Source organism: Pholcus phalangioides, unplaced genomic scaffold, assembly GCF_987345545.1.
Source record: "Pholcus phalangioides strain wild (caught in Gottingen) unplaced genomic scaffold, Ppha-v1.0 ptg000020l_1, whole genome shotgun sequence".
Classification (NCBI taxonomy): Eukaryota; Metazoa; Arthropoda; class Arachnida; order Araneae; family Pholcidae; genus Pholcus; species Pholcus phalangioides.
Genome location: NW_028301613.1, coordinates 1,840,750 through 1,860,168, shown reverse-complemented (window position 1 = coordinate 1,860,168; position 19,419 = coordinate 1,840,750). Strand labels below are relative to the sequence as shown.

Genomic DNA, 19,419 nt, shown 5'->3' with positions numbered 1-19,419 from the left:
ATGTGGGCCCCATAAGCGATGGGAATGGAGGGGTTTTCGTTACCATTGCGCAAAAGTACTGCTTTCAAGCTGGTTTTACAGGAATATATGTATAACCTACACTGTAATAGACTAAGTCGTCTTCCTTCGAAAAAAAAAAGGTGCTCAAATTGCTTTGGTCGAGGAGCAAAGCTTGGACAGTTTGGTCAGGAATTCCCTTCCCTAGAAAGGGACTCGTAATTCCCTTGCCCCCACGGCTAGCACATGATCAGAGGTATTTCAAAAGAATCTTGATGTACCATTCCATAATATTTAGTCAGATGAGGCAAGTTTTAATATTCATAATACCCATTATTAGGCTAAAAATTTTAATCTTTTAAGTATAGAGTATTAACCCATTAACTGCCATTTTTTTTTTTGAAATTTTTGGCCGGGTAAATTATATATATGCACAAAAAGTTGTAAACGTAAAGCACATAAAATTCCAAAACCCCCGAATAGGGATCGTGGCAGCTAATGGGTTAAGGCTGGTTAGGGTAACCCGCAACAATGGAAAATGCAATTGCGGAAAACTGGTGCACGATGGACGATTTCTGACGACGGTTTCAGAATCAGCATCGAAAAATACGTAAGAAACAGTACTCAGCGTCAAAGAAACAAAAAACCTTGTTTACCAGTGTTATTTGTGGAGATGAAGATTACAAGGAAGAAAATCCTCGGGGTTCGGGGACTCGAACCGCGGTCTGTCGCTTGCCGATCATCTCCACAAATAACCAGTCTTTCGATGAATCTTGTATTGAAAAGTGGAGAAGAGATTTCATTAACGAGGTTTGACTGTACTCCTTTGGGTGACCATATGCAAGGGCTACGAAAATGTCGAGAAAACTTGAGAAAAAGAGCTGGACCTGGGGCCGTAACACGAAAGCAATGATGAACTCCATCACGCGGGACACAAGTGTGCAGTTTGGTCCTCCCCCCCCCCCCCACCCAGAGGCGAATTTTAAATTATGATAAGTATGATCAGGCTGACCAGATTTCTTCGAGGGAAGTAAGGATATCGAAATCCCAACTATGGGAAATAGCCAGTTTTTGCCAAAAATGATGCCTGAAGATAAGCAAAGTTGGCAAATATTGCTGAAACCATCGAAAATCCGCAGGAATTGAAGCACTATTACAAACAGCAGTAGATTTTAATGAATTCCACAGGAAAAAAAATACGCTCAGTAGACAAATATCTGAGATTAATACAGTTATGTAATGTCTACAGGAAATGTTTATAGTAAAGAGTCGGGGTGGTTAAAATTACGGGGAAATAATGGGAATACCCCGGTTAATGCGGGTTATATGGCCATTCGTACCCCGATCTTCATCTCATGTTTGTTCCTCTAATATCCCTCAGGCGGATTGGCCCTCATACGGCCAATCGCAGTGATGAATTGCATTCCATCCATTCACTGCGATTGGCCGTAGCGTTCAGTCTAACGCCGATGGATTTTGGCAATGACAGGTGATTTTGCTCACCTTTGACAACCTTTAACCAATAGATCACGTCCTATATTTTCTTGATGAAATGTGCTCAGCGCAGGAACAGCTTGGGTTCGAAGATACGGTATATTACCAACATACGATATACCGTTGTTTGTCGACTAATTTTTTGTCGCCAAACCTGATTTGGCGTTTATTTGCGAAGGTTACCAACGAGACGATGGGAGCACCCAATAGCGTTTGAAAGCACACTAGGGAAATTCGTGTTGGCGACATATCGCTGTTTTGGCGTACTTGAAAACTTGGCGACGTAAAAGTAAACCGTATGTTGGAAATTTACCGACGTAATTGGTGTGTTTAGATTAAAAAATTGGAGCGACCAATCGTTTAGCAGCATTTATAGCTTGAAATAGACAAAATGAAATCATGTGCGATAAATTGATTTGAACCGTTCAAATAATGATATGATATATAATTTTGCATGTGTAACATGATTTGTTTTCACAATCAGCATCACGTTTTGGAATGTTTCAACACCAGTTCGTTGATGCTATTGTTCTGTACCTTGTTAGAGTTCGCAGAACCCAGGCGTTGCTCGAGTATGGACATCTCGTCCTTCAGTATGTCCTCGACGTCCTGCTTCGGATGGAAGTCGTCGTCGGTGTCGTCATCGAAGTCGTTGTCGGGAATGAGGTTCTCCGACAGCTCCTTACCGCGACCTATCGACAAGTTCGATTCGGCGTGGAGCGTGTCGCTGGCGTGTTGCGGCTGCTGGTCGACCCTCGTGCTAGCGTTGTTCTTCGCGACCACCACGGTCGACATCTCGAGGTTCTGAGACACGGCCGAACCTCTCCTGTGGAATTTGACCTGGCTGCCCAGTCGGATGGTTCTCGCGCTGTGATTTCCCGTCAGCTCCTGGTTGGCCTGTCCGTTCATCGCTGCCACCTTCTGTACCGGAGGGATCGACCTCACCTCGCGAGCGGGCTGCACCCTCTTCTTGCCGGGTAAGCGCTTCTGCAACCTCCCGAAGCAAGGGAAGTGGTCCGCGAAATAGTGTATCCCGTCCGCGAAGCACTCGCAACAAGTCCGCGTCGTGAAGAAGCTGCAGAAGAACAGCCTCAGCACGCAGAACAGCATGCCGATGCCTATGAGGGAAGGCCCGATCCCGGCGATGGTCGCCTGGATCGCGGGCTGCCTAAAACGGCAGTACAGGCTAACGAGAGTTAGTATGGCACCGCCAGACGCGAGTATGACGCCCAGTATGACCAGAACGTCCGGTCCGAAGTAGTCGGTCTGGGCCCTGAAGCTCATGTTCGCCTCCGGGGCGTCGGGGTCGTCCTCGTTGTTGTCAACGGATGACTTCGAGAAGATGCTCGGTCGCTGTGGGTATTTCAAGTTGGAAGCACCGGGTGGCACTAGGTGGTTACTCGACGTGTAATGGTTTCCCAGACCCGTCGGGAGGATGGATATCTCGTTGCTGGTGTTTATCCTTGTCAGCATCATTGGTAACAGGATTTTTCGAGCTGTCCGCTTTGAACAAGAAGATTGATGAAACGCGTGTCCATGCCTGATGGAAATGAGACGTTTATTGCAAGTGTGGTTGACTTTTTTTTGGCACAAAAAGCTTTCTTAGGATATTGCTGTCGGTAAATCTTTCAGTCACGTTTTCTCGCCTCCAAGTGACGGAGAATCGCTGGGGTTAACTTTGGCTTCTTTTTGTAGAAGGATGAACGCTACGAAGACCATTGGATTCACTTCCCGGTGCTTCTCGGCTCTTGAATTATACATTTCTGCAGCCAATGTGACGACTTGAAATGGCCTGTAAAAAAAGGGAGAAAAATATTTACAGGATGATGAAAAAGAAACATCTGTTAATTAGATAAATATTTCATTCGACTGAAGGAATATCATTGTATCATCTCTTGTAATGTGTTACCGCTCACATTAATAACGCCATCAACGAAAGGGAGGACCTGCTAGCGATGGAGGCTACACAGCTGCAACATGGGGACAGCTTCATCTTGTCACCCAGATCATGGGCCAAACTCTCGACATGGCTGGAGAGATGGACACACGCAACAACTACAGGAAGATCCACCTTCGCTGTAAGCAAAGGGTCAAAGCTACTCACACTATCACACCAGGGGTGATGGCTGTGCACCGCTGTAAAACAAAGACTGATTGGGAGCACTGGACCCGGCTTCCCTCCACACATAAATCCGATGGTCGTCTGCTCCAAAACTGAAAAGAGATTCATCGTTGAATACTATGCGACGTCAGTCTGCTGGCAGCCATGATGCTCGGCTACGGCCCCACTTCAGGCGATGTCGTGGGGGTTTGTGAAGCAGACGTCTTAAAAGGACACTGTGAACAAGGCTGTACAATGGTGGACACTGGTGTCTTTGGGAGACTTTGGTTGTCTTGATAAACTTGCCTGTTGCTAGATTATCCGATCTTTTCTCGTATTTGTGCTCCTTAGCCATCCAGAGCGTTCATTCCGCCTTGCATCAACCTATGCTGCCTTCTCTTTCGCGCAACAGGGTCAGTACGGAGGAGATGATGGCTTGGTATGAACAACCGAACCGACCGAATACCCTGATTTGTGACGCGGAGGTTCAAACGAGTAATAATTACTCGTCAAAACCCTCACCATCATCACTTTGCCGATTCAACGAGCGGTAGTGCAAAATTCCATGGCTAGATAAGTTAAATTACTTTTAGTGACACCTTAGGTTCACCTGACGCCGAAAAAGGCTTACAAGAAAAAAGAGAAAATAGCATAACTAGGGTTCCATCGGGATTTCCCATTAACAAATAAAAACAAATTCACTTCAATAATCCATAATGAAGGATTAGAATGCTTATTATGAGTAAATGTGATTAAATATAAATGAATAGATAAGTATATACATATGTACACCAGGATCACCAAACATACGCTGGCTGCACCGAAAAGAAAGCTGAAGGGGTACTACTTTTTTTTTGAAAAAAGGACTTCATCTCTCAGGGCCAATCTAGGTGGATTTACCACCAATGGATATAAATGCAAAACAATTTATCATAATTATGTACAACATTTATGCCAATTATTTCTCAAAGCCCTAAGCATATGAGACCAAATCACGTCCAAGGAGTCCACCCTCCAACCTTTTTTTTTACCAATATACCATCAATTGCAGTAACTGTAGAGAGTTAACAATTATAGACCTTGTATTGTTGGTCTTTGTACATGTAGAAAGTTTTTGGTCGTAAGAACTGGAGCTTCTCTTTATTGTTATAAGAGGAGATCTCGGCAATGTTTCGAATGCGATTGTGAAAGTCTGTTGAAAAATTTCTTCGCCATTCTCTTTGCGTAAACTGTAATGTGTGGGACTTTTGCATCTTGGCGGATGTTACTGTTACGTACAAACCACAGCATACCTGTGTACTTTCTTAAAATTCTATTTTGGAAACGTTCAATTCTGATCAAGTTGTATTTTCTAGCAAATAGACATACTGGCGCCACATAACAGAAGTACCGGTCTAATTATCATCTTATGTAGAATTAGTTTATTTTTGATGGAGAGGCTAGAATGCCTCCTACATATTTTACTAAGCGTAAACGAGGCCCGTATTGCCTTCAGAATGGCTTCATTGCACTGGTAGGAGAAGAACGTCCTATACACCGTAATGCCAAGATATCTAGTGTGTAATACAGGGTAAATAGGAGTACCAAGCAGTGTGATGTGAACATTGAATGACAACTTAGTTTTGTTTATGAACCTCATAAATACAGTCTTAGCCGCATTAAATTCTACCCGGGCTCTTACGCACCAGCTCCCAACTAGAACCACAAGTTCCTGAAGATTATACAAAGTCTTCCAGGGCTTCTTGTCAATGCAATGAACATGCATAGACTGCTGTGATCCCGTTAGGGGCAACAGGGAAACCGCTCATATGGAAGTTGTGGAGGATAGGACCTAATATACTTCCCTGAGCTATGGAATGCATCCGTCTGGGATTTGAAATTGAATTGTTTACCTGTACCCGGAACGTACGCGAGTCGTGGTAACAGCTAACAAATTTGATACTTAAGGGCCTGTTCATACGAATCATTTTAAGTAATAGCCCATCATGACATACTTTATCAAACGATTTCTGTAAATTGAAAAATTCCCGCCTTCTTGAATACATTCAACAAATCTTAAAAGTTGTGTTGTGGTCGATTGCTTGGCTCTAAACCCGTGCTGCTCGGAACCTATGATGTTCTGTTCCTAAGTGAACTTGTGGACTCGTACGGCCACCACTTTCTCAGAAAGCTTCCCTAAGAAGTATGAACAACCAGCTTCACGCATCCTGATCATATGATCAAGTTCAAAGTCATCCAATCGGCGATGAGGTCTTCGACAATGTCATAACGGCATTACAGTGTTGTGTCTCCAGGAAAATGCAACGCCCAAAACGGAAAAAGATGAACCGTCCGCGATCTTTTCCTGTTTCATGATGTTCGAATCGCGCAGTAGAAACTGAAATAGAATGACCGAAGTTAGCATTCATTGGCTGCCAAAATTTAATCACAGGTATATTTTGTGTAATAGGATCTGCATACGAAATTTAGAGGTGATCGGATTATTTTTTAGGGGCGCTTCGTTTTTTTGTTTTTGGTTTTGTTAGCAAAAGTAGTGCATTAATTGACGGTCAGAATTCGTGAAATAACGATTATGAACACTAGTTGAGGAATTGAAGAAACCGAGAGACACTCAGGCCCTGTTTCACAGGCAAGAGGACTCAAAGATCAAGATTGAGAGACCAGGGAAATATTATGTTAAAGTTGTGTGGAAGATCATGGGACCAAAGGAAGAACCTAGCTCAACGCCTCTTCGACTTCAGAAGGATCAACGGAAAACTTGGAGACCTCTGCTGATCTGACCATCAAAGACGTTGAACAAAAAAATGAATTTTAAACAGGGAGTGAATTGTCTCAAGTGCAGGACTTACCACCGCAGGACGTAGTTTGGCACGTCACGCGAATGCTTCACAAACCCCGTTCTACAATAGTAACAGTTGATCTCGATCGCAATTTACGTGGCCGCGGTTCTCTCTCTCTCTCTCATCTTCATTTTTTTCCCCGAATCTAACAACATCAGTACTTGTTGTACACCCATACACAAAGAAATCGACGATGTACGAATAATCAAAGGAAATCCTAAGCGTTTTACCCTAGAAAAAGAAACCGTTTTCTTTATGTTTTGCGCATGTAAGGTCACGAAGTCAACAGTCAAGTCGTTTCCACCTTCGACTTTTTTGAGCACGTGCGTAAGAACCAGTTACCATGGTTGCGAGTTTGTTGTCCCATCCTTTTGCATCCTGAGTTTCAAGGCGAGATTGCGCACAAGAATAGTTGTGGAAGGATATTGTTTCTATTTCACTTTATACGAATACAGAATTGGAAACCACAACAGGCAAATTGCCCAACAAGATGGCCGCAAAAAAGTAAAAAAGGGAAATGAAAAGAAATAACCAGTATTAGAGAAAAGAGAGGCCCATGAAATTACATGTTGTCGTTGTCTAAATACAGCTGCCAGAGCTACGTATATATACACTGCTGGCCACCCAAAGTGCAACACCAAGAAAGACAAGAGATATCGCAACAATATTTATTTTGTAGATAACATGTTGACCAAGCATCAAATGATTAAATTTATAGACTTCTGTGAAGTGTGGTTCCTGCCAAAATCAGTAGCCAGAGTAGCCGCCATTGTTGGAGATCACCGCTGCCACACGCCTCGGCATTGATTCAAAGAGACTTTGGACGTGTTCTTGGGGTACAGCAGACCAAGCAGCTTCCACGCGTTGCCAAAGTTGATCTGGTGTGGCAGCTGGGGATGTAATCTGGGTCAATCGTTGAGCAACCATGGACCACATGTTTTCTATCGGCGAAAGATCCGGAGAGCGAGCTGGCCAGGGAAGCAATTCAATCTGGCGATTGACGAAGAACCTTTGGACAATGCGTGCCACGTGTGGTCGCTCATTATCCTGTTGAAATATGGCTGTGGGCAAGCCCTGAAAGGAAAGGAAGGACAACTGGCTCCAACACCCCGGAGATGTAGCGCTGGCTTTTTAAAGTACCGGCAATGCGTACTAGAGGAGTGCGAGAGTGATATCCAATACCGCCCCATACCATAATGCCCGGTGCAGGACCAGTGTGGCGGTGCATAACGCAGCTGTTCAGCATCCTCTCTCCACAGTGTCTCCAGACTCGAATCCGACCATCGTGGTGTTGCAGACAGAAGCGTGACTCGTCAGTAAAGACAATTTCATTCCATTGTGCCGTCCACATCCTTCTTTCATCGCACCATTGGCGGCGGAGACGTCTGTGGTTCTGCGTCAAGGGTAGACGAAGCAATGGACGTCTTGCGGACAGACCACTCTGCTGTAAACGGCGTCGAATGGTACGCGCAGACACTGGATGATGCGGTACAGACTGAATGTGCTGTGCTATGGTTCGTGATGTGGCTGAGCGATCCGTCACTGCCATACGCACAATACGCCTGTCATCACGTGAAGTGGTGCACTGAGGTGGATGCGATCGAACACGTCGTACCCTCCTGCATCCAACGATCACATATCCGCATTACAGTTGTTTGGTTTCGTCCAACACGACTACCGATTTCCCTGAAAGATAATCCACAATCTCGGTAGGCCACTATCCTTCCTCTGTCGAACTCGGATACTTGATCAAAAGATGATCGCTGTTTTCTACGAGGCATAATTGATCGTTTTTTTGAAAAAACAACAAGAAAAACACAATTGCCGTACTTCAAATCGTCGAAATCTCCAAGCCTTAAATAGCGCTTTGAAGTGGCGCCACAGGCGCGCGTGATGTGCGTCTGCGCTGAAATTCTAATCATTTGCATATCTCACCTCCGCTAATGCGTGTTGTAAATTTCATATTATTTGCATGCTTCCTTCAGGGTGTTGCATTTACGGTGGCAAACAGTGTATTTTTGTTCGTTTTATCTATATCTTTTTTTTTGTTTCAACCCAAATCTGAAGAACCAGATGAAGCCAGGTTTCATCACTATGTTGAACCTACTACTACTTAACCGCAAATGCACCTCGTACACATTCCTCTGAGGAATTTCTAACGAATTGATACATGGCGGAATGTGTGTTCTGAGTTTGCAGGTGTGGCCCCCGTTCAAGTATTACGTCAGCAAATTTTTAGCCATTTTTGATCCCCTCCCTCCTGTCAGCAAAATTTCGCCAGCACTGCACCCTACCTCCTCACGCGTATTGGTGGAATCAAAAACGTACGCGGAAGGGGGGGGGCATAGGAGGCTCGTGCGACCCACCCCAAACGAAAACAAAAAAACTTTTAATGCAAAAAATATTAAAAAAAAACTAAAATTTTAAAAGAAAATACACTCATTGCCATAAAAATTTGCGCACCCAGAAGAAGTCGTCAAAATGAAACGAAATTTTACACATGAAGTAAGTGATTAGAAAATCCAAGGAAAAGGATAATTTATTGCAGAAAAAAGTACAGATGAACAGAAGTTTTAGTACTCTGTTGGACCCCCCTCTAGCGTGAATGCACGATGCGATACGAGCGGGCATTGAGGCATACAAGTTCCGCATGATGTCCCGAGACATCTCGTTCCGCAGTTGCTGTAAATGCGCCTCTAGTTCGACCAACCTCGTAGGGTGTCCGACTTGCCGTCCCAAATGATCCCAGATATGCTCGATTGGTGACAAATCTGGGGATAGAGCAGGCCAGGGAAGGGTGGTAATGTGGTGGAGGCAGTCTTGTGACATCCTTGCTGTATGTGGCCTAGCATTCTCTTGTTGAAAAATGGCTGAAGGATGTCTTGCTGAAGGATGTTATGGACGTACCGCTGGGCTGTCATTGTGCCATGGATCAATATTAGGGGTGACCGTGTATCGTAAGCAATGGCACCCCATACCATGACACCAGCTGTGGGAGCGGTGTGTCGCTGTAAAGCGAAGGCAGGATTGAAGCGTTCACCACGGGGCCTCCACACACGGACACGATTGTCATCACTGCTCAAGTTGAATGTCGATTCGTCGCTGAAGACGACCTGGTTCCATTCCGTTTCAGTCCAATCCCGTCGTGCTCGACACCACTCCAAACGGAGGCGTTGGTGGGTGGGTGTCATTGGCATCTCACGTAATGGGCGCCGCGATACCAGATGTCCTTCAGCCAGGCGCCTTGCGATGGTTCGGGAAGACACAGGGGCCCGTAGTGAAGCTGCTGCCTGTGTCTGGATAGCGGCCAATGAGGCAGTTGGCTCTACGCGTGCGTTTCGGATGATGTGACGGTCTTCTCGACGACTGGTCTGTCGAGGGCGTCCTGAACCTGGTCTCCGTGTAAATGACGTCTCTTCTGTCCACTGGTCCCAACACCTCCTCACAGTAAAATCAGAACGGCCCAGTTGACGAGCTACTCGCCGAGCTGACCACCCAGCTTCCATCATCCCGATGATTCTTCCCGTATCGAACTCTGACAACTGCTCATGTGGTCTTCGACGGCGGCGTAACGGCATGTCTACCTCAGCATTTCCTTTGCAAACGATTAGATACACTCCAGCAAGCTCTGCTTACCTGTTTTATACTCCAAGGAGAACGAAGTTCAACGCCCTCTAGTGGCATTACGCAATGCGCAATCGCGCTGCATTTCTAATCATTTGCATATCTGCCCGACATGTACCTTCAGGCCAACTTTCGTTTCGATCTCACAATTATTTCTTGGTGCGCAAATTTTTATGGCAATGAGTGTACCTTTATATTAGGTTATTATAATCGATTTCTGTTAATTTCAATGCTATTTGAAGGGTAAGAACTCTAAATTTCTCTTTAAGAATTTCATTGCGACCCACCCTTTAAGCCCCTTCCCCCCTGCCCACATGGCAAATCCTTGACCCGCAGACCAAATGTGGCTCTGAAGGTTATCTAATGTGGTTTGCCCCCTCAAACCTAATTTTGTAAAAATGAACTTAGCGGCACATTTTTACAAATCACTTAAATGACCCGTGGTACAATTCCAGAGCATTTAAGTGGCCCGTGGCACATTTTTATACCATTGAAGTAGGCCTCAAAGATCACTTTCACATTCAAAGATCACTTAAACAATCCTCGACACAGTTCCGGAACACTTAAACGATCCTTGGCACACTTAGAGATTTCCGACTGACATGTTATCCCCCACAGTTTAAGAGCAATTAAGTGGCCCCCAGTGCGGTTCTACATCATTCAAGTTACCCGGGAACATGATCCGTGGCATAATTACGGATCACTTGAGTGATGCGTGGCATAATTTCAGAGCACTTAAGCGGCCCGGACACATTTCCAGAGCACTTGAAGGATCCGTGAAACATTTAGAGGTCACTAAAGTGGCTCTGTAGGGAATTTATCAATAGGGAGAATGTTAGTTCATGTGCCCAATGACTATCGAAAGGTTTTTTCCGTTTTTGGCGCAGCGAATAAAGATGCTATTAAGAATATTTCATATCTTCATAAAGGGGGGAGGGGGCTGATGATGTAAGCATCATCCAAACCCCCCTTCCCCCTTGTCATCAAAAGTCAGCAAATCGGAAACCCCCACGTCCCCATCGAAGCTGACGTAATACTTGAATGACCCCTATTATATTTATGTTGTCAGAGTTGAGCATGTTTAGTGTGGCCATCTTTTTTCCATATTAGGTACGGCCGCACCCCTCGGGCAGTGTGATAACATCGCGTAAAACGATAAGAACCTGTTCGTCTTCCATATTTTGAAGTGACGATGTAAATTTTGGATTTTCATATCATATACGTATCATATTGAAGTTCTGCCTCTTCTGCGCGGAGAGACATTTTCAAATGAGAGACTGGTTTTCAACTTCGAGGCGCGAATACGAGCCAAAGAGAACAAACTCCAGCAGTTAAATCTACTGTAATAGTTCCTGTAAAGTTCGCTGCTGCTGTGTAAAACGGTAAACTTTGCAGGCCCCTGAGCTGCTTCTGAAAAGTTGTGTCCGAGATACTCACTTGTACCTCCAAAGCCTAACATGGCATAGCCGGTTGGCATGATCTGCAGTTGGCCGCTTTAGAGGTAGGGGATGTTGAGGCGCAGGGTAGTGTTTAAATTCAGTTCAATGCCTGAGAAATTGTTCTGCCTATTCATTCGAGGGCGAGTAGAGGGCTGCTAAGTCGGTCTGCCGATTCATTTCAGATTGTTTCGGGGCCCGCAAAATTGTTCATGAGATCGAGTGGAGAACTGCAAAATTTGATTCCCTCGATTTGGCCTACGAAATTTTGCTGCTAATTCTTTTGAGGTCAATTCGACACCAGCGGATGTCCCAACCGAAGGTGACTAATATTTTTCCGGGAAGTTTTCATGAAAATAATATTTGTGAAACTGCGTGATTGTAAAATAAAGCTTTATTTTTTTTATGCATGTGATTCTAGGAAATTAATCATGCTCAAATCCCCTCCTTACCTCATTTCATGCAAATTTCAAACGGGATAAATCTGACAACATGAAACAGTAAATACATAATGAAGGCAATAAATAACATGACAGAAAATTATGTCAGTGTAACCATTCAAAGGACGTGGAAAAGGACCTAATTTGCATGAGACGTGACGTCTGGGACACTGTCCGTGCCCTTAGGGACTTGCCGGGAAATAATTTAAATCTTTCTGGACTTTAAAAGTTTCCTTTATTTCGGAATTATTTGGTACAAATATACGTGCGTGAGAGACTAAAAAAAAAGAAAAAGAAAAAAGAAACAGGCAGTTTAACCCTCTATTTATCATATGGACGCGACCACACCCAATAGTGGAATGCTAATGCCTACGTACACTGAAATCTTTTGTCCTTTTTCAGTTCATACACACCTACGATTTATGTTTGGAGCACGAGAACATCCGTTTCCTCGAAGGAGAAAATGCTCATCTATTTTTAAATAATCAACCGACTTTTTAATGGTTTGGTGCCAATGCGTTTTGTATAAATAGAGACGAAAAAATTGCCCGTCCGAGGAATTAAAAGGGTCAGTCGTTGACTTACGATCCCAATAGTTTTCCGACAAAATGAGATCGTAAGTCAAGTGTGCGTCGCTTCTATTTGTTAGTGCGTTGGCAAATGAGATCCGACTGTTGGATATGACGTCATAAGTGCTGACTTGAGGGACAAATAAAAAACGGAGATAGGGTTGAACTCGGTGTTGAATCATACTTGACAGTCAACCCTCGGTTTGCGAACTCGGTTCGTAAATCGAATTGTTTGCAAAACCGAAATAAGTTTGCTCTCAGGAATCAATGCAAAATTAATTGTTTTCGTTCCTGAGACTCCGGATGTTTCTAATGTGAGCTTTTACACCAGCTCCCGTGCATAACCAATGGCAATCACTAACACACTAGAAAGACGGTAGGGAGGTCTGTGAGACCCTGCGCATTCTTTCTGCTTTCATATCTCGAGAAAGATTAAAAATTGTCCCTCCCACATGCATTTTAGAACACATTCACCGGATAATACTGCCAACCTCGTCACAAATGACTTCTGTACGGTCAGAATTCTTTCGATAGTCTCTGTTTGTTAATCTAATACGGCAATATAAAATACCCCATTCTGGACTTTTTTTTTACCTTCATTCTTATCTGTAGATGTCGGTCAGCAGGTATCTCAGATTTTGTTGTCAATTATTTTTGTCATTTCTATCCGACAAATCGTTTGTTTCGCAAAGTAGAGATATCAACGTATTTATGATTGCTGTAGAAATGGAAAGAATATGGACTCAGATTTACCAAAGAGGAAATTTTTTAGAGAATAGCACAGGGTTTCAACCAAGCTTGTCGATTCGGATTGGAGTAAAACTCACGTAATTCCAGTGGCGTGCAATCAGTATTTGTATAAGCAATGAGTTTATCGTAAAATATTATAGAATGTTTGACGTCCTACTGACGAGGAAGGTCCCACGATAATCCATACTCTTCAATGTTCAGCAGTATCTTCTAAACCGGTAGACGAGATATTTAGATCTCGGATATTTATGGATATCGGTTGGCATTTGGGTGTAGTTCCCAGGACGAGGGCCGCAACAAGGGGGGAGCAGGCAGGTCTTTTGCCCCGGGCACTGGACCCGAGGGGACACAAATTTCATTCTGAGAAACCTCAAAAATTACGGGCGGGGGCCGTCAAAATGCGCTCTTGCCTCGGGTGACCAAGCACGTAGTTGCGGCCCTGCTCCGGGCCAAGTGATTTTTCTGAGGCCCTACCTCGCAAATTTTCGAAAAATTCAACTACTTATTTTTCTGAAGCACCTCTTCTCTTGAAGCCCCCAGGCCGTGCCCGGGTAGATCCATGCGTTAAGACGGCATTGGTAGTTCCAGGTAGTTTTCAGTGTGGTAAGGCGTTTATTGTTCCCTGCAGCTTGTTATTTTGCATCAGCTGAAGCACCGACGGGATATAATTTCATTATTTCACGCATCCAACATCATGTTGCTTGCTTCACAAATGTTTTAAGAATAGACCTTTTTTTAATGGACATATGGACCTTCGCCATATTACTTCCTGCGCGACACATGAAAGAAACAAATCTATATTAAGGCCGGGACCTGACTGCGGCATGGTTGGGAGGTTGGTCCTGATTCCGCAGGAAGTCGCCATATTGGTTAAGTACCCGGGCAGCGCCGGGTATTATAGCTAGTCATCAATATTTTCATGAGGTTTATCTTTTTTATCCCATTTTTGACTGATATTTTTCGCGCAACTGTTTTCGTGAAATGAATATTTTCGGGAAACTAAAAAGGTCTAATGAGCATCATAGAGTTTTTTCTTTTAAATTTGTTTACAATGAAATTTGATGTTTTCAAAACATGAAATTCTCAGAAATTTCATTCCCATTTTCTATCCGAATTTTTTTTTTCCTGACCATCAACACAAATAATTTCTTCCTCAACCTTTTTTTGGTCACATGGGGTTTCCCAAAATTGTAATCATTATGATTAACTTCCATTAATTGGAAATTTACTTTAATTACAAAGAAAAACGTGCTAAATTCATGTCCAATTTTTTGAAACTTCAAAAATATGTTATTTGAATAGCCAGGCATCATATATAAAAAAAAAAATTGCGCGATTTGGTCACGAATTGTAAGAGCGGTCGAAAATTGGTCAACTTTTGGGTTGTCTTTCTTCAACTCCGAATTAATTTCAAACGGCAAATATTGTTACAGAAAATTAAATAATTTAATTAATTATTTTATCTGTGTATATACAATGAAACCTCTCTTTCGCGGACACCGACAGGACTAAACAATTCGTCCGTGAAAGACGGGTGACCAATTCAGTTGTTTGAAATACATACAACTGTCAATTATTATTTGCCCGTAAAAGGGGGAGCGGTGACTGCATCTGAGGGGTGTCCGTTAAGAGGGGTTTTATTGCAATGCAATTTATGAGCACCAATTTGCATGATAATCGTAGCCAACTTCAGCTTCGCGAAAATAATTTAGCCAATCCCGAGATGCCACGTGACATTAAAAAATGAAAAACCCCGGTTGCAGAACAGCAGTGTGTTTTCCACGCGAAATTCCACGGTTGCTGACAAGATCAACAGCACCAGTCGAACCGTAGTGTGCAGTTAGCCTAAAGTACAGACAGACATAACCGCTGACCGCCCAGAGAGACACACAATCCAAAAGTACAGTTAATTCCATCGCTAAAACTATTATCGACACGGTAATACACACACACATATAAAATCTCATTCTCATTTTATACAACTACAGTATTATACAACTTGCTAATTCGTTGCTGGGTAATAAGACCGCGCGCGTGTCATAAGTCTCTAACTCCCCCGGGAAGAGTTGACTTAGAGCATATGTGCGGCCCCCCACACGAGCCATAAGCCACCAACTCCCCCGGGAAGAGTTGACCTATGACCACACGTGCAGTAACCGGCGGCAGACTCAGACACATTCGAAGCCTATCTTCCATTGTTTTTCGAATGGCTCAACTAAGTCTTCTCGCCCAGACATTTCTTATCCTCCGCGCGAAACGCAACGAGCAGAAGCACCAAAGCGAAATCACATTTTGTGTCGGAAGCCTCTGCTTCGACTGGACACGTTGACCGATCAAAGCCCTGCCCTACTGGAACATGCCTGGGGAAGTTAAGAGTGGACATGCCCGTAGAGGACGAATGCTCGGAATCGGAAAGCGCATCAAAACCCTCCCCTTCATTGTCCCAACGCTTACGGATACTCCCTGAACTCGTGAACCTAGAGGGTGAATATATGAGGCTCGCTTAGGAATTAATCTGGGGGAATTAATAAAAGATAATTATCAGATTGGCATCCAAGCCTACACCGGCGTACCATAACAGTAATCGACGCTCTTTATATAGGGTATAAGAGTCTGTTTAAACATCCGATTGTTTGTTATTTTTTTCCGGTGGAAGGACAACAATACGAGAAATCAAATGACAAGCAACAATGGGGGGAGGATATCTCCGATTCGTGAAACAATGGACACGAAAATGCAGAGCTTTCCCAGTTTTCCGTCATTGTTCTCCGCCTCTTCACCCGTTGAGGCGATTCGATTCCCTCTTTACCACCAATCCAACGAAGTAGAAAGAATCACGTTGGAAACTATGCAGAAATGAAACCTCGATGCAAATTCGTTTTTATCGAAAATGCAAATTTTATCTAAAAGTAATTCTTTGAAACATCGCGGATGATGAGATCCAAGGATAAGTTAGAGTTTGTATACAAGGAGTAAAATAATCGAATCCGTATTTTAGTAACTCAAAACGATTAGAGTTTTCCGTTGGAATTGGTAAAGATGATGCAGAAAAGTTACACATAAGTGTCTTTTTATCAAAAAAAAAATTGGTAATTTGAAAAATCAGGTAAAATGTATGGAAATGAATTAATGCATTGAAAGAATGTCACGTGGGAGAGCTGAATTAAATCTCATCATATTGAACATCATTCGTAAATTGTGTGAATCCAAATCCATTTGAAAAATTTAGTTTAGAAAATGGAAGTTAATTTGGGTTTAAATATAAAAGTGGAAAATATTATGGAGTAGAGACAAAAACGAGCCAGAGTATGAGTTAAAAGAAGTTGAATGAATCGATGATCCGAGTAAAATCCCTTTGATTTCGCGGCAATATAAAAGTTAAATATGTATGGATGCAAATAATTGCAATATCAAAGCTGGATGGACAAAACAAATGCAGAAATGTATGAGAACAAATACATGGCTAATCATCATATGCGAATCACATCGAAACCTACATAATTTCAAAGATGAGAGGAAAGTGAATGCATAACCACCGTATGAAGATAAATTAAAACGAAAGATTCATCTTGAATTTGTTTGAAAATAATAAATACATGCAACCGACGTAGTTACTCCGGATTCGAAAGAAACTCGAACAAAGTGTATTTTACAATATCAGATAAATATGGCAATTTTTAACTTTAGTATTGCAGCTCATGTTTGGCAGTCGGAGAACAAACCAATTAATTGATACGCGTAACGGTTAGGTGAGGCCTTGAACATCACTGTGAAATCTATGAAAAACTAGAAAAACGAGATTTAACCCATTCCGTCGAATATATGAAAAAAAAATGAAATAATCTTAAGAATAATAATTTATGCATAAAAAAAAATCATTTCATTCCGTTAAATCTTATAATTTTGTGTGAAAGTAAATGTAAAATTTGTCTTGTTTCAATGTTTAAAGCCTTGTTTATTTTATTTATTTCCTTAATTATATAGTGACGGACTCGCGATGCGAGGATCCGGGTTCGAACCCCACAGTGGCGTTCGGCTGAAGTTGGTTTTCTGTGGTTCCCAACTTCAAGGCGCAAATGCGAGCCGATCTCCCCGTTAAAAAGTCTCGCCACAGAGAGCAACAGTCCTACAACGATAAATCATTCAATCATAACACTTCACTCACTGTTAGAAAAACTGGTGGCAGATGGCAGCACTACACATAACAAACATTACACAGAAACAAACTTTGTCAGGTTGCACTACACGTACACGCACATTCCCGCATGTACTGGTTCGTTGGGGGGTTCCGCGGGGGGGGGGGTGCATTTGTGGTGTAGCAGTAGTAGGTAGGGCCTCCAAAAAATGGCTCGGGGATCCATGATGTTCTTAAGTCAGCCACCTAGTTGGGCAATTTGCCTGTTGTGGCGTTGTATTTGTATTTAATATTTAATTATAATGTAATTTGTTTAATCTTCGGTGCCTTTAGATGGTAAACATATGCCTCATAAATTCGCTTTTTTCTGTATATATAAAAAGAACAAATTCAATTTGATTTGAAGTGGAATGTGTCAAAATTAGTAAAAGGTAGTAAACTGAATGAGAGGAAAAACCACTGAGAATTCATTCGTCTTAAGAAATCGAGTATAACCGAACTAAAGATTGAAAACCAAAAACTGTTTTGGGAAAGCATTCGCTGAGAACTTTTTTACCAAAATAATAACGAATGAATACTAAATAATTTCGGTTAATAATATAGTCATTCTAAGTTATGATATGACATGCGAAACAGTGAGAAAAAAAAAGACTCATATTGGTAGTCGACTTTCATATTGAATTTGTTTTCAATCGTTTTTATCACTTTTAATGTGTTTTTTTTATCCCTTTCCTCACAGCATAATTATTTTATTGAATACACACACACTTGTTTCTGAGAACATTGGTGCGAGAAAGATGAAAAGTTACAATGTCACGAAGGATGTCCGTCCACTCTTTAGTTGAAACACATCATATCAGAAACCGCAGTTTATTTTTCAGCCTTTATCATTGTCATCGGTAATCGTCGTCCCAGAAAATGTTCGTTTCGGTGAATGGTAGCAGTTGACTGCGTGCACTTTAGATGTTTGTGCATGTGTACATTGGCGTCGGAGCCGGGGGTGCTGTGGGTGCTCGAGCACCCACGGAAGTTTGTAGAACGGCTCCGAGCACCCACAGAATTGATTCAAAAACCGAAATTTCCTACATGAATCTCAAGACGGGCACCCACAGGTTCGAAACACTTCCGACGGCCCTGCATGTGTATCGGGGCTAACGAGAAAGAGAGGTCTACGGCACTCGAAAGTCACGTGACCAACTCGGGCCCTAGCTCCTTCGCGTTGCTTCTTGCTTTTTTAGCTGAAAGGATGGCAATTTTTTTTTTCAGTTCTTCCAACGTGCGATCCAAGAATGAAGCTGAATGAATATTATTCCGTTGCGAATTTATAGATCCTGAGAAACATCCAAATACATGGTAAGTGTTAAATACCTTTTCAACCATCTTTATTGATATTAAATCTAAAACAGAGTTGTCTGTATAAAGTAAAGCAAATTGTGTATATCGCAACACGTGCTAAAGTGATCGTGTTTCTGGCGTGGAGAAATTTCATGATTTAACTATTTAGTAGTGTATAAGAAATAATTAAGCTTGCGATGATAATTAAGGAGTTCTCAGTGCAGAGATTCTTTACTTTTTTTTGTCGTTTTCATTGCTGAATATTTATCTGTGAAAAGAGTGCAAATATCCGGGAGTGCGAGGATCCGGGTTCGAACCCCTCAGTGGTGGTCGGCTGAAGTCGGTTTTCTGTGGTTCCCAACTTCAGGGCGCAAATGCGAGCCGATCTCCCCGTTAAAAAGTCTCGCCACAGAGAGCAACAGTCCTGCAACGATAAATCATTCAATCATAACACTTCACTCATAGTTAGAAAAACTTGTGGCAGATGGCAGCACTACACATAACAAGCATTACAGAGAAACAACAAAAACTTCACGTCAGGTTTCACTACACGTACACGCACATTCCCGCATGTACCGATGCGTTGGGGGGTTTCCGCGGGGAGGGGGGGGGCTGCATGTGTGGAGTAGCAGTAGTAGGTAGGGCCTCCAAAAAAATGGCTCGGGGATCCATGATGTTCTTAAGTCAGCCACCTCGTT

At 42.8% G+C, this 19,419-nt stretch overlaps 1 protein-coding gene across 2 annotated transcripts in view; it reads right to left on the bottom strand.

The window, feature by feature from the left end:
• Positions 1 to 1,853: 1,853 nt before the first annotated feature.
• Positions 1,854 to 19,419, bottom strand: part of LOC149070737 (uncharacterized) — a 107,421-nt gene continuing 89,855 nt past the window's right edge. The window contains exon 2 of one of the 2 annotated variants that reach the window (XM_089248548.1): positions 1,854 to 3,283. In XM_089248548.1, coding sequence (XP_089104674.1) covers positions 1,978 to 2,967 — 990 coding nt within the window. In that variant the 5' untranslated portion in view covers positions 2,968 to 3,283 and the 3' untranslated portion in view covers positions 1,854 to 1,977. The remainder of the gene's footprint in view (positions 3,284 to 19,419) is intronic. The other variant, XM_089248547.1, reaches the window with a different exon arrangement.